The sequence below is a fragment of the Nuphar pumila genome, chromosome 14 (assembly GCF_984573655.1).
Source record: "Nuphar pumila chromosome 14, dmNupPumi1.hap1.1, whole genome shotgun sequence".
Lineage (NCBI taxonomy): Eukaryota > Viridiplantae > Streptophyta > Magnoliopsida > Nymphaeales > Nymphaeaceae > Nuphar > Nuphar pumila.
In genome coordinates, this window is record NC_143262.1 from 24,487,808 (window position 1) to 24,504,392 (window position 16,585).

Consider the following 16,585-nt stretch of genomic DNA (forward strand, 5'->3'; position numbering starts at 1 on the left):
TCATTTTATTGCGTGTAATATTTCACATATAGTTAATGATTTATGATTTGATTGATCACTCTGAATGAAACAGACCTGAAGCTTGGATACAAGGTACAAGTTGCAGAAGATGAGCAATAATTTCTTGCAGTTTCAAGTCTCCATGTTTGTGCGCCAATCAACATGGAGTTATGTGTTCTAGTCATGAGGAATTTACATATTGTTTCAATATCTATCCAGTTGTTCATCATGCAGAGCCACATCAGGTCACTCAGGTGGGATTTTTGGCTAGGGATTGTTTTTTGTTCTTAACATGGTCCAAACTGCACTTGGTCTTGTACTAGGTGAGGTCTTCCTGAAGAACACTGGCTCAAACAGAACTGGGATTCTTTCAGTGAATTTTAGCATTTCTTTTTCCTTTGTTTTTTTCCTTGATTTCTATGGCCATTTTAAGATTGCAATCTAGTTGATTGATTCAGTTGTTTGTGGTTGTGGTTCGCGCTGTAATGGAAATTGGTGCTGACGTATGAATGGGGATAAACTGGAATTGTTTGGTCTGTGTTCAGAACAGTACATTGTACATAGAGCTTGTGAGGCATTGACTCTCATATTGAGCTGAATGAAGCACTTTGCTTGGATTTATTGGCTTTGATTGTACTGAATATTAGTTTATATTTTTTTGTTCTTACAATTTTCACCCCTGGGTTCATGTTGCATGGCTTTCCTTCCTGCAGTATTCCTCCTGTTGCCATCATATTCCTCCTGTTGCCATCAATTATTACACTATGGGTTGGGATCAGGTGATATTGAAAATCACCACTGGTGGTGATTTGTGATTTTCAATATCCACCACACATCTTGTACCGTGGCATGTCCCTACCACGAAAATGCCCTTAGGGAGCCCAAAGGGTGGTACCAAAAATGCCCTTGAGAGGAGCCTAAAAGCACTCCCCATGGTGGTGCTCCGTACCACCGTAATATGGGTGGATATTAAACAAATCACCAATGGTGGTGATTTTCAGTATCACCTGATCTCAGGGTGTCACATGTTATATGTTCAGTCCCATGAGTGTTGTTCATCTGCCTGACACTACCCAACGTGGGAGTAAAGTTAAGGGTGGTTGCTTAAGGATTGCTTCCCCATATTGAACATTGTTCTCAGCTGTGATAAATGGTTTGCCATTAATGACATTATCATGCCTGGGACTGCCCTTGTTGTCGCTTCTATTGAGTGGGGATGCAAAAGGTTTGGATCGGGAACATGGAGATTCAGATCCAAATCGAATCCTGAACAGCTAAAAATTCTAAAATCTTCATCCTATATCCAACCCATTTGCATCCCTACTATTGAGCTGCAAACTTTCCAAATACTAATAAGAATTTAAAAGTGTATAATTCCCCCGATACATGGTCAGCATGTAACATCATGCAGGCCAGGCCAGGCACTTTTTTTTTCTTTCAAATGTCGGAGAAATAACTGATTTTTTGGATCACCGAAAGGTGCAACACTATCCATGCACTATTCTGGAGCCCTTGTGTAAAACTCCATGACCGTGCCCACTTGGAAAACATTCCCTTGTGTTTCAGCTTGTGCAAGGAGCACATCCCTTAGGTTTCAAATTGAAGATGTTCCTTCATCGGAAAATGACTGTACTGTACATAAAAAATGACACATTTCTTTAAATGTCCTACAATTTTCTAAACCTGCCCCATGTCTAAAATTGCAAATAGCCAATTTTATTAGGACTTTTTTACCCTTCACATGTGTGACACGAAGTTCAGTATATCACTCCACTTGTTGGGTATCATAAACTCTTAAAAAGAAGTCCACATGTTTTTTTTGTGAACATCATGAAGCTCACATAATCATATTTGCTAACATTATGTTAAACTCAAACAACAAAACTTCGCAAATACCTAACTAAATTCGCATATATAATATGAAATTCACATAGAAAATGTGTGAATCTCTTACTAAATTGAACTTGTAACCTCGCAAATATCCTACTTAATCCGCATATGCCTCACGAAATTCACATAAAAATATTTGTGAACCTGTTGTTAAACTAAACCTCATAACTTTGCAAATATTGGACTAAAGTCGCATATATGATACTAAATTTGTGGGGTACCATGCGGACCTCCTTTCAATAACAAGGAGATCTAAAAATATGTGGCTATTTGTACCTGCGTAACTTCACATGTTTGCCGAATCATATATAAACTCTTTTTATTCATTCTTTTTTCATTTGTGTATGAAAAGAATCATATTTTTCCGGTAAAACCCTCAATATTGTTTCTCTCCCCTTGTGGGGAAGCTAAGATTCTTTTTGGCACAAGTTCATGACCATATTCACCACAATAACCACTCTCTCTCCTAGCCCTTTGTTTTTTATGGTAGGTGGATTCGTCAAAAAACTCAGAGTAGTAAAGAGAAAGAGGAGGAGGTTTTTGGGATCTCTCTACTTTCCCTTTGTTTTTTTGGCAGGTGGATTTTTTGAAAAACTCATAGCAGTGAAGGGAAAGAGGAGGAGGTTTTAGGGCTCTCTCTCTCTCCTGGCCCACTATTTTATATTTTGTTGTTTCTCTCTTCGCCCTCTGTGGTGGTTTGTCAGAAAAAAAAGAGGTGTGGAAGAAAGAGGATTGCTGGAAAACTCAGAGCGGTAAGCAAAGAGAAAGGCGAGAAATGAAAAGAAATGAGGTTAACGGCGGTGGCAGCTCTGTTACACTTACACCCTCTTTTTTAGTGGAACTCAGTTAAAACATGTGGTGCGTCATGGTCTCATTTTAGTTTGGGAATGTCACCCACTGTTTGACTTGATTTGCTCTCCATTTAATAACTCCATGTGTATTTGTGCTTGGTTATTGTTGTGGATGTTTTTATATATATTTTTATGTGTTTTATTTAATATTTTCCACCGGATTTACTGTTTAGGGTTTTTTCACATATATATATGTTTGAAAATAATTTATGTTTGTTTGCTTGTCCTTTAGTTAATATTCTTTTTTTTTGTATAATGGGGTTAGGATTCAATATGCACAAGCATTGAATAGAGGATATTTGGTTTTCAGAGTGGCTGTTGTAGGTTGTTTTGTTTATTGAATGTATAGAGTGTATATGAATAGTCTTTTCTCATATGCTAGTTTATGAAGACAAATTATATGTTGTGTAGTTGGTGTAGGCAGTTAATGATGGCTCTGAAAGGGTTAAAATATACTATTGTAGCATTGATTACCTTACTTGGAGAACTATAGTGGTTTTTAAAAATAGTAGCTATAAGGAATTTATAGCTTTGATGTCTAGTAAAACCGGGTATGCGAAAGAGTCAATGATCCTCCAGTATAGTTGTTCTTCAAATGTATATAGCCAAAATATATAGATGGGTGTGTTGAATGATTATGATGTAGAATAAATGTTATTTAGTGATGACATTTACTTTTGTTTACAAAGTTGAAGAAACAGTTGTTGCTTTAGAAGTTAGAAAAAAAACATTAATGAATGGAATAATGAAAATTATGTAGAGAATGAGTATATATTTGAGGCATTATCTATCTTTCTCAATCCTTTGAAGATCATCCAACTATCCCAAATAGTGAACAATATTGATGTCCCAAACATTGAGCTCAAGCATGAGAAAGCCATTTGGTTGCCTGAATCGATTAGGGATGAAGATGTTCGATGTGCAGACAATGAAGAATGAACAATTGATGTTGTACTATATGATCAAAGGATCACTGTATAAAATGTAAAACCACATGGAAAAACCAATGTCAGTGATCTTCATTAGAGTAATTTGAATAACATTCAGCCTTTCTGGGCATATGACAAAGCTAGGTGCAAGTTGTTGGAATTTATAATTTATACTTAAGATATAAGTGAAACGGTAAATGTGAAGTTTTAATGGTTAATTTTGAATATTAGAAATGCAGAAATGTTGAATGCATGAAAGCAAAGGAAGTGATAGATATGATGAATTTTGATTTAGTTTGTGCAATCAAACAATCAATTAGTGGTAGCAGCGATCACGTTGATAGTGAAAAATTAGATGATATTGATGATGATGACTATACCATGTCAATAGAAAAGGATAAAAATAGTGATGACATGGGACAAATAATGACAGGTGAAAGTGATACATAAATGACATTTGAGAAGTTGAACCCTTGGGATGTTGTATAAGCTATATGAACATTTATTGGACAATATAATTGTTTTATGTTATTAAACTAATGAGGCATGGTTGAATAGGTTCTCGTTCAATGGATTCTTTTAAAATCAAGAGCAATTAAAAATCATTGAAATGGAGGCATCTTGTTTGTATGATGAGTTACGTAATAAACAACTTAATGATTGCGAACAATTCTAGTGGCTAACAATAGGCTCAAACGATCAAGAATTTGCTTTTGACAAAAGGTTTAATGATTTTCAGCACTGTCAAGAGTTTTTTAAAGATCATGTGATCAATAATAACTATAAAGCAAAATTTCTAAAGAGCTACAATAACATAGTCATTGTTTTATGCATCAGAAAGAACCCACAGACTATGATTAATTTATCCTGAAAGATCTATTGCATAAAGGAGCACGAAACAGAGTTCTTTCAAGTGAAGAAGTATCAAAGTGTGCATACTTACCATGCACATGGTTCTTTCAAATAGAAAATCTATTTGACAACTTTGCATACTTATAAAACTTAAATAACATACTTACCGTGCGCAATGACCTTAAACTCGATTTATTTTGCAGTTCTTAACTCTTGTCAACTAGGCAACTACCACTGGGTTCTTTGAAGAATAGACTTGAAGGAGAAGGTGTTCAAGCTGTACAATTCCATGGGGTCCATAGATTGTGCAGATGATAACGTCATACAAATAGTAGGATGACTACTTATTCAATAATGTACTTGCTATTTTTCATACGTTTGTTAACTCATTTTTTTGCAAGTTCAATTTTTTTTGAAGTGGTTTGGTTATGATTATTACAATGATTAGATAGCTAAGACCATGGAGGGTATTCCTAAACACCAAAATGAGTAATTATTTTACATATGTCTGTTAACTCAATTCGTACATGTATATATTCTTGACTTGTATATGATTATTACATATATTTGTCTTACTTTACATGCAATACTTGGGTAAAAATTAAGAATTAAAATTCACACAAGTACATATTTATATGTCATGTTTTTTTTCAGTTTGTTAGGATGTAAGTTATAGTTAGTTGTTTGCTATTAACCCTTTTTCATAATGATGGCATAAAGTACATGAGGTATATGATTAAATTCTATGAATGAATGAAGAAAGAGGCTTTGGAGAATGCTAAAAAAATGTTGATGAAGAGGCAAAGAATGAAAAAGAACCACAACAAAACATAGATGGCATGAAGGCCAACGAAAAGGTAGAGGTTGAGGAGACATCGATCCTCAGTAAGGTATCGGTTGATGAGGTCTTGATAGCTGAGGTGTGGACAATTAACAACTACATGTGCAAGTAATGCATTGCCACCAATAATGGTATGAAGCCCACAACCAATCTCACAGTTACAGTATTGATCTTGAGAAGTAGTTATGCTCTTGTGCAGAGTGACAGATTAACAAGATTTCATATGAACATGCAATAACATACATTTTGTATGAGAACAAGCTACCAAAAGATTTTTACAATAAGTTCTTTATAGTTAAATCATATTAAATTGCATATAATGAATATTCATTATTCTCGATGACAGATAATGTTTCACATATCACTTCATTGACTCTTATGTTTATCTATCCATTAAAAGTGATTTGTAAAGTAGGGAGACCTAAGATGAAGAGATGGAGAACATAATGCAAGGATGTTGTGCCATACATGTGTAGTGTATATGGTGAGGTTGGTCACAACAAGCGGAAGCATAAATAACAATATGTTAGAGTATGTATGCTTTGCAAAATGTAGGATTTGTTAAGAGTTGTTTAATGAATTGCTTATTTCTTCTATGTTTTTAAATGAGTTTCTCCAATGATGTCTTATATATATTAAGCATATCTTCTATTTATTATCGTAAAAAAAATATGACAAAAAGGAAACCAAATCTCTATCCCCAACCCTAAGCAAGGAACCAATTGTGGTGCTTGAGGTATAATCAATGTCCTAAGTCATATGTGTATATTTTTGTCCCACTGTACATGTATGTGCTTATATAAAATTTCAATTTATGATGAGAACATGTTAATGATGATGAAAAAGTTGTGAAGCAAAATATAAAAGTGTCAAAAGAGTATGAATTTAGTGAATAAACTTTGTTGGCAAGTAACGTAAGTGTTCAACTTGCTTGTTTGTATAGTTATTTTTTTGTTACGTTTGTATGTAGACTCATTTGAATATAATACAAATATATCACATATTTTAATTATATAACATTTAGTAAAATTTGTAGAAAGACTCCAAGCTACTCATAATGAAGACACAGGAAAAAAATGCCAAGGACCCTTTATCTTACCCCATATTTCTTTTTTAGTATGAAAAGCGAGATTTTGTTGTTTTTGTACCGACTAATAAAAATTAACTCATAAACTTTTTTTGTTCATAACAAATGGTCGCAATTAAAGGGCTCTGAGATTGGGCAACTAGATGCTTGGAGAGGAGTGAGTTGTATCAATTTTTTGAAGCTGACAAGGTACTATTGGATAACTTTGCATACTTACAAAACTTAAATTTTTACATACACAACCTTAAACTCGATTTATGTTGTACCTTTTAATTCCTATCTACTAGGGAAACTACCACTGGGTGACATGAAGGTTAAGGTGTCCAAGTTGTACAATTCTACATGGTCTAAAGATTATACAAATGAGAATGTCATACAAATAGTGCGATAACATTATTTATTCAATCATATACTTGCTTTGTTGTATATGTTTGTTAACTCATTTTGTTGTAGGTTTGCTTTTTCTTTAACATGGTTTAGCTATGATAGTTACAATGATTGGACAACTGAGACCATGAAGGGTATTTCTTAACAACAAAATGGGTAATTACTTTATATATGTTTGTTAACTCAATTTGTACATGTATATGTTCTTAACTTGGTATATAATTATAGTATATTTGTCCTACTGTATATGCATTACTTAAGCATAGACTAAGAATTGAACTCCATACAAGTACATGCTTATATGTCATATTTTGTTCAATTCTTTGAGACATAAGCTATAGTTAGTTATTTGCTAATAACTCTTTTTTCAAAAAGATGCTACAGAGTACAAACGGCAGATGGTCCAATTCTATGAACACGTGAAGAATAAGGCTCTGAAATATGCAAAATGGAAGGTTGATGGAGAGACAAAGAATGAAAATGAACCGCAATAAAATACATATGGTATGAAGGCTAATAAATAGGTGGAGGTTGAGGAGACATTAGTCAATGAGGTGCTGACTAAAAGGTCTCGATAGCTGAGTTGTAGACCATGATAAAGAGTTTAGTTTGAATAGTCAATGTAAATTTATATGAATTATCAAACTTTAAGTATGTAAATTATGAGTTTAAATTTTGAATATTTTTTATATATTCTATATATAAATTATGTTTTGTAAGTAAATGATATTTTTTAAATAGTTGATGAGGTTCTGCAAATTTTGTATGTTTAACTTCATTCCATATGTGAATTATGTAAATGTTATCAATTTGAATTGTGTAATTGTAAACATGTAAATTTGAATTATGTAAATGTTGTGAATTTGAATATAATAGGTGTTTTTTATATTTAAAGATTTTAATTACAGATTGTAATTGTAAGCATGTAAATTTATACATGTCAATTTGATTTGAGTAGGTAAAACTGTATATTTGTGAGTATGTAGAAGTCTGCAAAAATAATAGGCAAAAATGATCAATGTTTGTGAGGATGAGAAGTTCGTATAAAATAATATGTAAAAAATTACAAATATTTGCGAGGATAAGGATGCATAAAATAATAGGTGAAAAATAATAAATATTTACAAGGATGAAGAAGTCTTCATAAAATAATAAGCAAAAAATGATAAATATTTGCAAGGATGAGGAAGTTTGTATACATTATTCATGAACAATGACCAATATTTGTGACAATATGAAAGTCCAAAAAAAAAATTTGTGAACAGTTGACCATTACATTTATGAATTTCTCCTAAATATGTTATATGAGATATTTAGGATATTGTATAAGAAAAATTGTATATTTAAGATGAATTCACAAATGTATTGGTTAATTGTTCATAAATTCATTTTGCAGACTTTTACGTCCTCGCAATTGGTTATTGTTCATGAACAATGTATGCATACTTTCTCATCCCCATAAATATTTGTCATTTTTTGCCTATTATTTTATGTAGACTTTCTCATCTTCGCAAATATTTGTCATTTTTTACCTATTATTTTATGTAGACTTTCTCATCCTCGCAAATATTTATCATTTTCACTATTATTTTATTCCAACTTTCGCATCCTCACAAATATTATTTTTTTTGCTAATATTTTTGCAAACTTCTGTGTACTCGCAATTATATAGTTTTATTAGCTAAAATCAAATTGACAACATTTACATAATTCACCTGCTTACAATTATAATTTATAATTAAAATCTACAGATATAAAAATGACCGTATAATATCCTTTAGCATATGGATTTCGTCTAATGCAAGAGTCAACTTTGTTTTTGCTTCACTTGCAGTTTTTTTGTGCTTCTCCTCAACTTTCTTCTCCTCCTTAATGGTCCTCTTTGCAAAAGGATTGCTTGCAACCTGTTGGGATACAACAAATACATCATTGTCATCGATGACATATACCATGGATGACAAGCTGATGTTTTTGTCACTACTATACCAGTTTTCTACTTTAGAGTAAAATATTGTGGGGTAATCCTTCATCCAATCCCTTATTTGCAACGAGACAGACTTGCTAACTGTGAAAGAGCGACGAAGTTGCTGAACAAATTCAAACAACGAGATGACTTGACTGGCTATTAGGTGCTCAACTTCATTCATGTTGTGCAACCAAAAATTCATCCTCGCGATGTCCTTTGTCCCCACAACCACATTGGCATTATCCTCCTCATTTGGGTCTTCGTATGGGCACCACTTTACCTACATAATAAAGTTTTATTTGTGGTTAGTTCTATATCACATTATTTATAAAAGTATAAAAAATATCATTAACAATACTTACATATGCCAATGATGCAATGCATTTGGAATGTCACATGTATGGATCCACCACAATTCGATCAGTCACCTCTTTGTTGTGTGACTGCCTACATATTACAACACATGAAAATTCATGGAGACAGGCACACATCTTGGGCCTTGCAATGGATATGTGCTTTCATATCTAAATATATAAGGATTAACAAGAATTAATACATAATATAGTACATTAACAATGTTAAATAATGTTTAAGTATAATGAAGGAATAAATTGTTACGACAACGAAGCCGTACATGATACTTCAAGTACAAGGTTTTGATGATGAACAAGTGAATCAACTGCATTTAAGCTAAGGCAATGAAGAAAGATGACAATCATTGAAGAATTCGATGAAGAATCTTTGAAGACTAGTGTGCAAATGTTAAATTCATTAAAAGTCTTAGATTCTTGTAAGAGCCTTACTTAGAGTGCATATTTCGGTTGCATTTCAGCTAAAAAGTCTTTGAAAAACTTTTCTAAAAGAACCCTTCATAAAAATATTTTTAGAAAACTATTTTCTTAAATTTTCGTGTTTATTAGTCGACCAATAGACTCACTAGTCGACTAATCCTTTCGCGCCAAATTTTCTAAACAAAATGTCATTTTTGTCAAATTAGTCGACTAATGACTTTATCAGTCAACCGGACAAAATGTCTGTTTTCTGAAAATTTAGCAGGAGTCGACTAATGATTTTATCAGTCGACCGAACAAAACATGTATTTTTAGAAAAATTTAGCAGCAGTCGATTGAAAGGTTTTTCAGTCTACTGATGATATTATCAGTCGACTAACTTTTTTTCTCGTCGACTAAGTTTCAAAAGTTCAGATTTTCAAACGGCTCGATTAACAGATCAGTCGACCGACGATAACTGTCAGTCTACTAATAGCTAATTATCAGTCGACTAACTACTGTTTCGGTCAACTAATTTTGTTGTTTTTCCTGAAACTTTTAAAAGGCATGTCTTTTCATTTTTTAAATGTTTTGATTATTCAAAATGGACTGTTTTGACACCCTTTCATACCCTCAACATATGAAATGTTTCAACTATAAATATGAGTGCATTTTACACTCAAAAGCAATGCAATTCAATCAATTTGAATAAATTACTCTTTGCTTTTCACTCATATTCATTTTCTCACTCACGTGATATTTTTCACTTTAGTTTTTCACTCAAATTCCTTTGAGAGATAGTGAATTTGTGAGTAGAGTATTTCAACAACCTCAAAAGCCAATTGCATCTCATTTGCATTCATAAGAAGGGCTCATAGGTTGTTTTGTAAGTTGTTACTTATTTCAATTTTCTGTAAAAGGAAAGGACTCCTTGGTTTAAAGGAGTTGTTTGCTTTCAGTAGGTGTGTTACTGAAAGTGGGACCGGATTTGGTCTGTATGATCTTGTAGTTACACAAGGTTAATAGTGAAAATCTCAAGCGGGTTTTGCTTTGGGACTGAATGTAGGTCGGGAAAGACCGAACCAGGATAAATTATTGTGTTCTTTGTGTGTTTTCTTTGCGAATTGCAAAATTCGTCAAAATTCCAAAGATTTTTTTTAAAAGCACTATTCACCCCCCCTCTAGTGCTCGTTGCCTCGATCCTATTGCACTTTCATAAATACCTCCAATAGCACTAACATCCCAACCATATTTTTTCTTTCACTCATCATGCTACTCAAATTGCATACAAGTGTGCAAGTAAAGTTGTTCTTAATGCATATTGATCGATGTGATCCAGGTCTTACAATAGTTTAATGTACAATGCATGGATTGACTTCTCACAAATGTCGATGAATAAGCATGCACCGAAGAAGTAAAGCAAAAATGCTTTCACCACCTTCTCCACCCTACTACCACCATTCCCTCCAACACATGATAGCTTGATCTTCATCCACCTCTCCCTGCTAGGGTCATAGCGGTTCCTTAACCATGATAACTAAATTATTTCTTCTTTGAATGCATCATCCTCCATATCTAAATAAAGATCACATGGGTGCTTAAAATCTTTCCATCGATGTTCACCTACTGGCTCCCCATGACACTTAAATCCAATGATTTGTGCCACTTCCTCCAACATATGGTTATCTTAAGATATTCAAACTAGAATGTATTGGTTGTCAGCTTTCAAAACTACACAACAACCTCTAAGTGGGGGTGACCGATGTTCTATGGTGTGATCTCAAAAAAATATTGAAAATACATCCAATGTAACCACTCCGCTTCTTCCATTAGTGTTAATGTAATATCACGTATTTTCGCACTTAGTCATTTTATGATTTTGTTGAAAATTTGGCTAAGTATAGAAGAAAAATCATTTGAACCTCGATATTAGATTGATGCTTTTGAGTCTAGCCTTAATCCAGGTCTCATCAACTAGGTCTAAACGAGTCATTCAAAATGTAGGAAAGAGTTTTATTTTTGACCTTTAAATTCAAGCCAAATTTAGGTTTTTTTAGGTGAAATTCAGAATTTATATACATGTGATATATCGTTGGATGCGTCTCAAAATACCGAGTGCAACGATATGCTACTTTTTCGAATTCAAGTTCCGGTTGGCCCGAAAATTGTGTTTTTCTAAAAAAAAGCATTTTGTCGGTTCAAATCCGGATTTGGATCGGACTGGATCAGATACATTTAATCTAAATTAATATGGATCCAGACTCCATCCAAGACCCATATTAATCAGGATTTGGTCCAGTCTAAAACCTAATTGGATTTTTGAAGATGGATTTGGATCTTAGATCTGGATTAAGATCCAAATCCATGCCCAATAATTTTCTAGCTTTAAATTTATTAAAAAGCTTTAAATTAGAGTTAATTAAGGTTAAAAAGTCTTCCAAGTTAATTTGGCTATTTTTGAAAGCTTTTGGATAATTACTAATTTTTTAATACTTAATAATTAATTAATTTTATTTAATTTTGAATTTTATTTTTATGGTTGTTTAGGACTTCTAAATAGACTTCTTAAACATGAAAGTGTTGTAGGATCGAGGCAACGAGCACTAGAGATGGGGTGAATAGTGCTTTTAAATAACAATCACACAAAGAACACAAGATTTTATCCTGGTTCGGTCTTCCTAACCTACATCTAGTCCCCCAACAAAACCAACTTGAGATTTTCACCATCAACCTTGTGTAACCACAAGAAAATATAAACCAAATCCAGTACCACTTACAGTAACAAACCTACTGAAAGCAAAGAACTCCTTTAAACCAAGGAGTCCTTTCCTTTTACAGAAAAATATAAGCATGCAAAATTACAATCAACCTACAAGCCTTTCTTATAAATGCAAATAAAATGCAATTGACTTCTGAGGTTGTTGAAATACTCAACTCACAAATTCACTATCTCTCAAAAGAATTTGAGTGAAAAACTCGAGTGAAAATATCAAGTGAGTGAGAAAACGAATACTTGAATGAGTAAGAGTGAAAAACAAAGAATTTGATCTTTGAAATTTAATGTAATTCAATGTTTTTGAGTGTAGAATTCACTCTTATTTATAGTTGAAAGATTCTATACGTTGAGGGTATGAAAGGGTGTCAAAACAGTCACTTTTGAACGGTCAATGAAAAGACACATCTTTTTAAAAGTAACAGAAAAATGACTATATTAGTCAACTGGAACAGTAGTTAGTCGAGTGAAATCAAATATTAGCAGACTAAAAATTATTGTCAGTCGACTACTGTGTTTAGCAGAACCGTTTTAAAATATGGAGTTTGAAACTTAGTCGACTAAAGAAAAGTTAGTTGACTGATGAAATCATCAGTAGACTGAAAAACCTTTCAGTCGACTCCTACTAAATTTTTCTGAAAACAAACATTCTGTTCGGTTGACTAAGAAAACCTTCAGTCGACTCCTGCTAAATTTTTCAGAAATCAAATATTTTGTCCGATCGACTAAGAGTCGATTAGTCGACTAATCAGAAAGTTGTTGTTTTTGTTTTGAAGAATTAGCGCAAAAAAGTTGGTTGACTGGTGAGTCTGTTGGTCGACTAATAAACATGAAAAATTAAGTAAAGAGTTTTCTAAAATGATTTTCATGAAGGGTTCTTTTAGAAAAGTTTTTCTAAAGACTTTTTAGATAAAATGCAATTGAAATATGCACTCTAAGGCTCTTATAAGAATCTAAGACATTTAATGAAATTTACATTTGCACATTTGTCTTCGAAGATTCTTCATTGAATTCTTCAATTATTGTTATCTTTCTTTATTGTCTTAGCTGAAATGCAACTGATTCACTTGTTCATCATCAAAATCTAGTTCTGGAAATGTCATATACGGCTTCATTATCGTAACAATCTCTCCCTTTTTTATGATGATAAACTAGTCAAAGATGGAGCATTTAGATGCATAGATAGAGATTTTACTCATTTTACACTCTCTATCAATATGCTGTCAAAACATAAGAAGTTAGCACAATCAAAGCATATATATCACATATTGATTGTTTTGCATTTCCATCATTATTTCATGCATTTCTATTTCTTTTTCTTGAAATTGGTATCAAGTTCTTATGCAATTTTTAATGCTTTCTCATGCAATTTCATGTTTGTATTTTTCTCCTCCTTTGTCATAATCAAAAGGAGTAAATGTGATCATAGGATAAGCAAAATGCAAATTCAAATTCTAAATATTACAACCCAAAAATTATCAAAGTTCAGAAAAAAAATGTGTTTTATCAAAGTAATAACAGTAAATAAAGTTCAAGAGAAGTGTTACTTGATCATCTCTTTGAGTTCAGCAATATCATTCTGAATTGACGAAAGTTGTTGAGTCATATCCTCACGAAAAGTGTGTTGATGTAGCTCCAAAGCTTCTATTCATTGCAAAACTTCATCATGATCTTGATCAATGGGGACTTTCTTTCGTTTGCCTTGAGATGGAGGTGACATAGGAGATAGTGATGGTTCAGAAGATGTAGGAGAATCAAAACGTGAAGGAGGTGGATAGGTGAGTTTCATGCATTTAAAAATAGTTTCATCAAAGATTTCCTTTTGCGAAACAAATTTTTTATTAGTCAAAGGCACTTTTAAATATTTGAAAATGTGGGTAAGAAGACACCCATACAGAAGAAAGGGTTTTTGTTTCCACAACGTAGTAAAATATACGTTTGCCCAATTCACAAAAATATTTCCAAATAAGACATAAAGAGCAGTAGAAAGATCTATTGAAAAGTAATCAAAGGATCCAATTTTAGGGAGGACATTATGGGTAAAAATTCATCGGCAATGTGAGCGCGAGGTTGAAGATTGGTATTTTTGAAATGAGGATAATGAGGTGTACCGGGAAGAAGAATTTGTTCAAAAATATTTTCATCATTAAGTTCAATAGTATTGAATGAAGTTCTCGAAGATGGACCATCGAGGATTTGTCCAAGGAGTTTGGAATCAAACTCAATTTCAATGTCTCTAACAAGAGAGGAAATAAAATCAGTATCGTGATTGATTTGCAAATTTGTGTAAAACAAATGAATTAAGAACAAATGATAATCATGATCGAAAGATGCATAAAAAAGATGTAAAATCCCTGTAAATAATGCCTCAAGATCATATCGTGAATAAACGTGAAAAATAACACTTCTACCGGGTAAGATAGGAAGGGCAAAAATAGATCCAAATGTATCATATACAAGAGAATTTCTAAGTAGGCTAAAAGAAAATCCATGACGTCCTTTGCCTATAGGTGTAGATAAAGAAGGGGAACCTTGTGCGGAGGCAGCTTTCTGATGAGGCATGGTCGAAAGAAAAGATGAACTTGTCGAAGAGAAGCAGTGTCGTAGGGAGGAACAAGTAGAGACGCTGTGGATGTCGGCTCTCCAATGCTTCAAGAATGATGTCCGGTTAGAGGATGATGTCATCCAGCATCATGGAGGATAACCGATGAGAGAATGCAAGCGTCTGATGTTGCAGACGTTATCTGATGCTATAGTGGAATGCTGGTGCAGAGAGGTGATCGTCTGGCGTCGCAAACGTGAACTGCTACAGAAATAATCGGGTGCAACAATAAAATTCCAGTGAGGAAGAGGAGTGTGACCGACAAGAGATTTTAGTCTCCTAGGGTTTGTGGAAGATGAAAAGGAACGACAGAGAGAAAGGAGTGTGTTCGGCTTCTGAAGAGGGGAAAACACACATGCATGTTTTAAAAAAAAATAACGACTGCCCTTTTAAACAAAGACCAAGGGGTATCGGGTCCCTTCTGTTTAAAATTTAAAAACAACCATCAATCGACTAATCAATTTTCATTGGTCGACTAAAAAGTTTGATTTTAAAGATTTTTCAAAAACAGAACATTCTAAAATAAATTTATAAATCTAATAATGAGCAAATGCCTAGCTCTCTCCTAATTCTCATAAAATCTTTATTTTTAAGTGGTTTAGTAAAGATATCGGCTTGTTGTGCATTTGTGGGTATAAAATTCAAAGAAATATCTTCTTTTAACACACGATCTCGTAAGAAATGATGGCTCACTTCAATATGCTTAGTTCTTGAGTGCTGAACAGGATTTTTTAAAAAATTTATAGCACTAGTGTTATCACAATAAATTGTTGTTGTAAAGTAATTCAAACCAAAGTCTGAAGTGTCTTTCAAGTATCAAAGAATTTGTTTTACTATAATTAAGTGAGATTCCTTCGAATTATCTTGAAATCTAATACACATGAAAACACTAAACATTATATCAGGTCGACTAACAGTTAAGTATAATAGAGATCCAATCATACCTCTGTAGAGCTTAGTATCTACAGTTTTACCATTTTCATCTTTGTCAAGAGAGGTAGTTGTGCTCATAGGGTTTCTTCTTGATTTCGATGAGTCTGTGCCAAATCTTATAAGAAGTTCTTTTGTATACTTGGCCTGGTTAATGAAGATTCCTTCTTCAGTTTGCTTTATTTGAATTCCAAGGAAGTAGTTCAATTCACCCATCAAGCTCATTTCAAACTCTTCCTGCATAGCTTTAGCAAATTCTTTACAAAGAGAATTATTAGTAGAACCAAATATTATGTCATCAACATAAATTTGCACAATAAGAATATCTGAATTAAGATTTTTAATAAATAAAGTTGAGTCTACCCGACCAATGAAAAAATTAGATTGTTCTAAAAAATTTTGTAGTCTTTCATACCATGCTCTTGGTGCTTGTTTGAGTCCATACAAAGCTCTTTTTAATTTGTAGACATTTTCTAGATATTTTTCATTTTCAAAGCCTGGAGGTTGCTCTATATAAACTTCTTCATTGATGTATCCATTTAAGAATGCACTCTTAACATCAATTTGATATAACTTAAAATTCATGTAGCTAGCAAAAGCAAATATCATTCGAATTGACTCTAATCGAGCCAATGGTGCATAGGTTTAATCAAAATCTATGCCTTCTTCTTGATTATAGCCTTGTTCTACTAGCCTTGCCTTATTTC

The 16,585-nt window shown here is 33.0% G+C and overlaps 1 protein-coding gene across 1 annotated transcript in view; it reads left to right on the plus strand.

The window, feature by feature from the left end:
* Positions 1 to 641, plus strand: part of LOC149816645 (uncharacterized) — a 72,759-nt gene extending 72,118 nt beyond the window's left edge. Inside the window, exon 4 of the mRNA XM_089987552.1 lies at positions 74 to 641. Coding sequence (XP_089843678.1) covers positions 74 to 120 — 47 coding nt within the window. The 3' untranslated portion in view covers positions 121 to 641. The remainder of the gene's footprint in view (positions 1 to 73) is intronic.
* Positions 642 to 16,585: the final 15,944 nt, after the last annotated feature.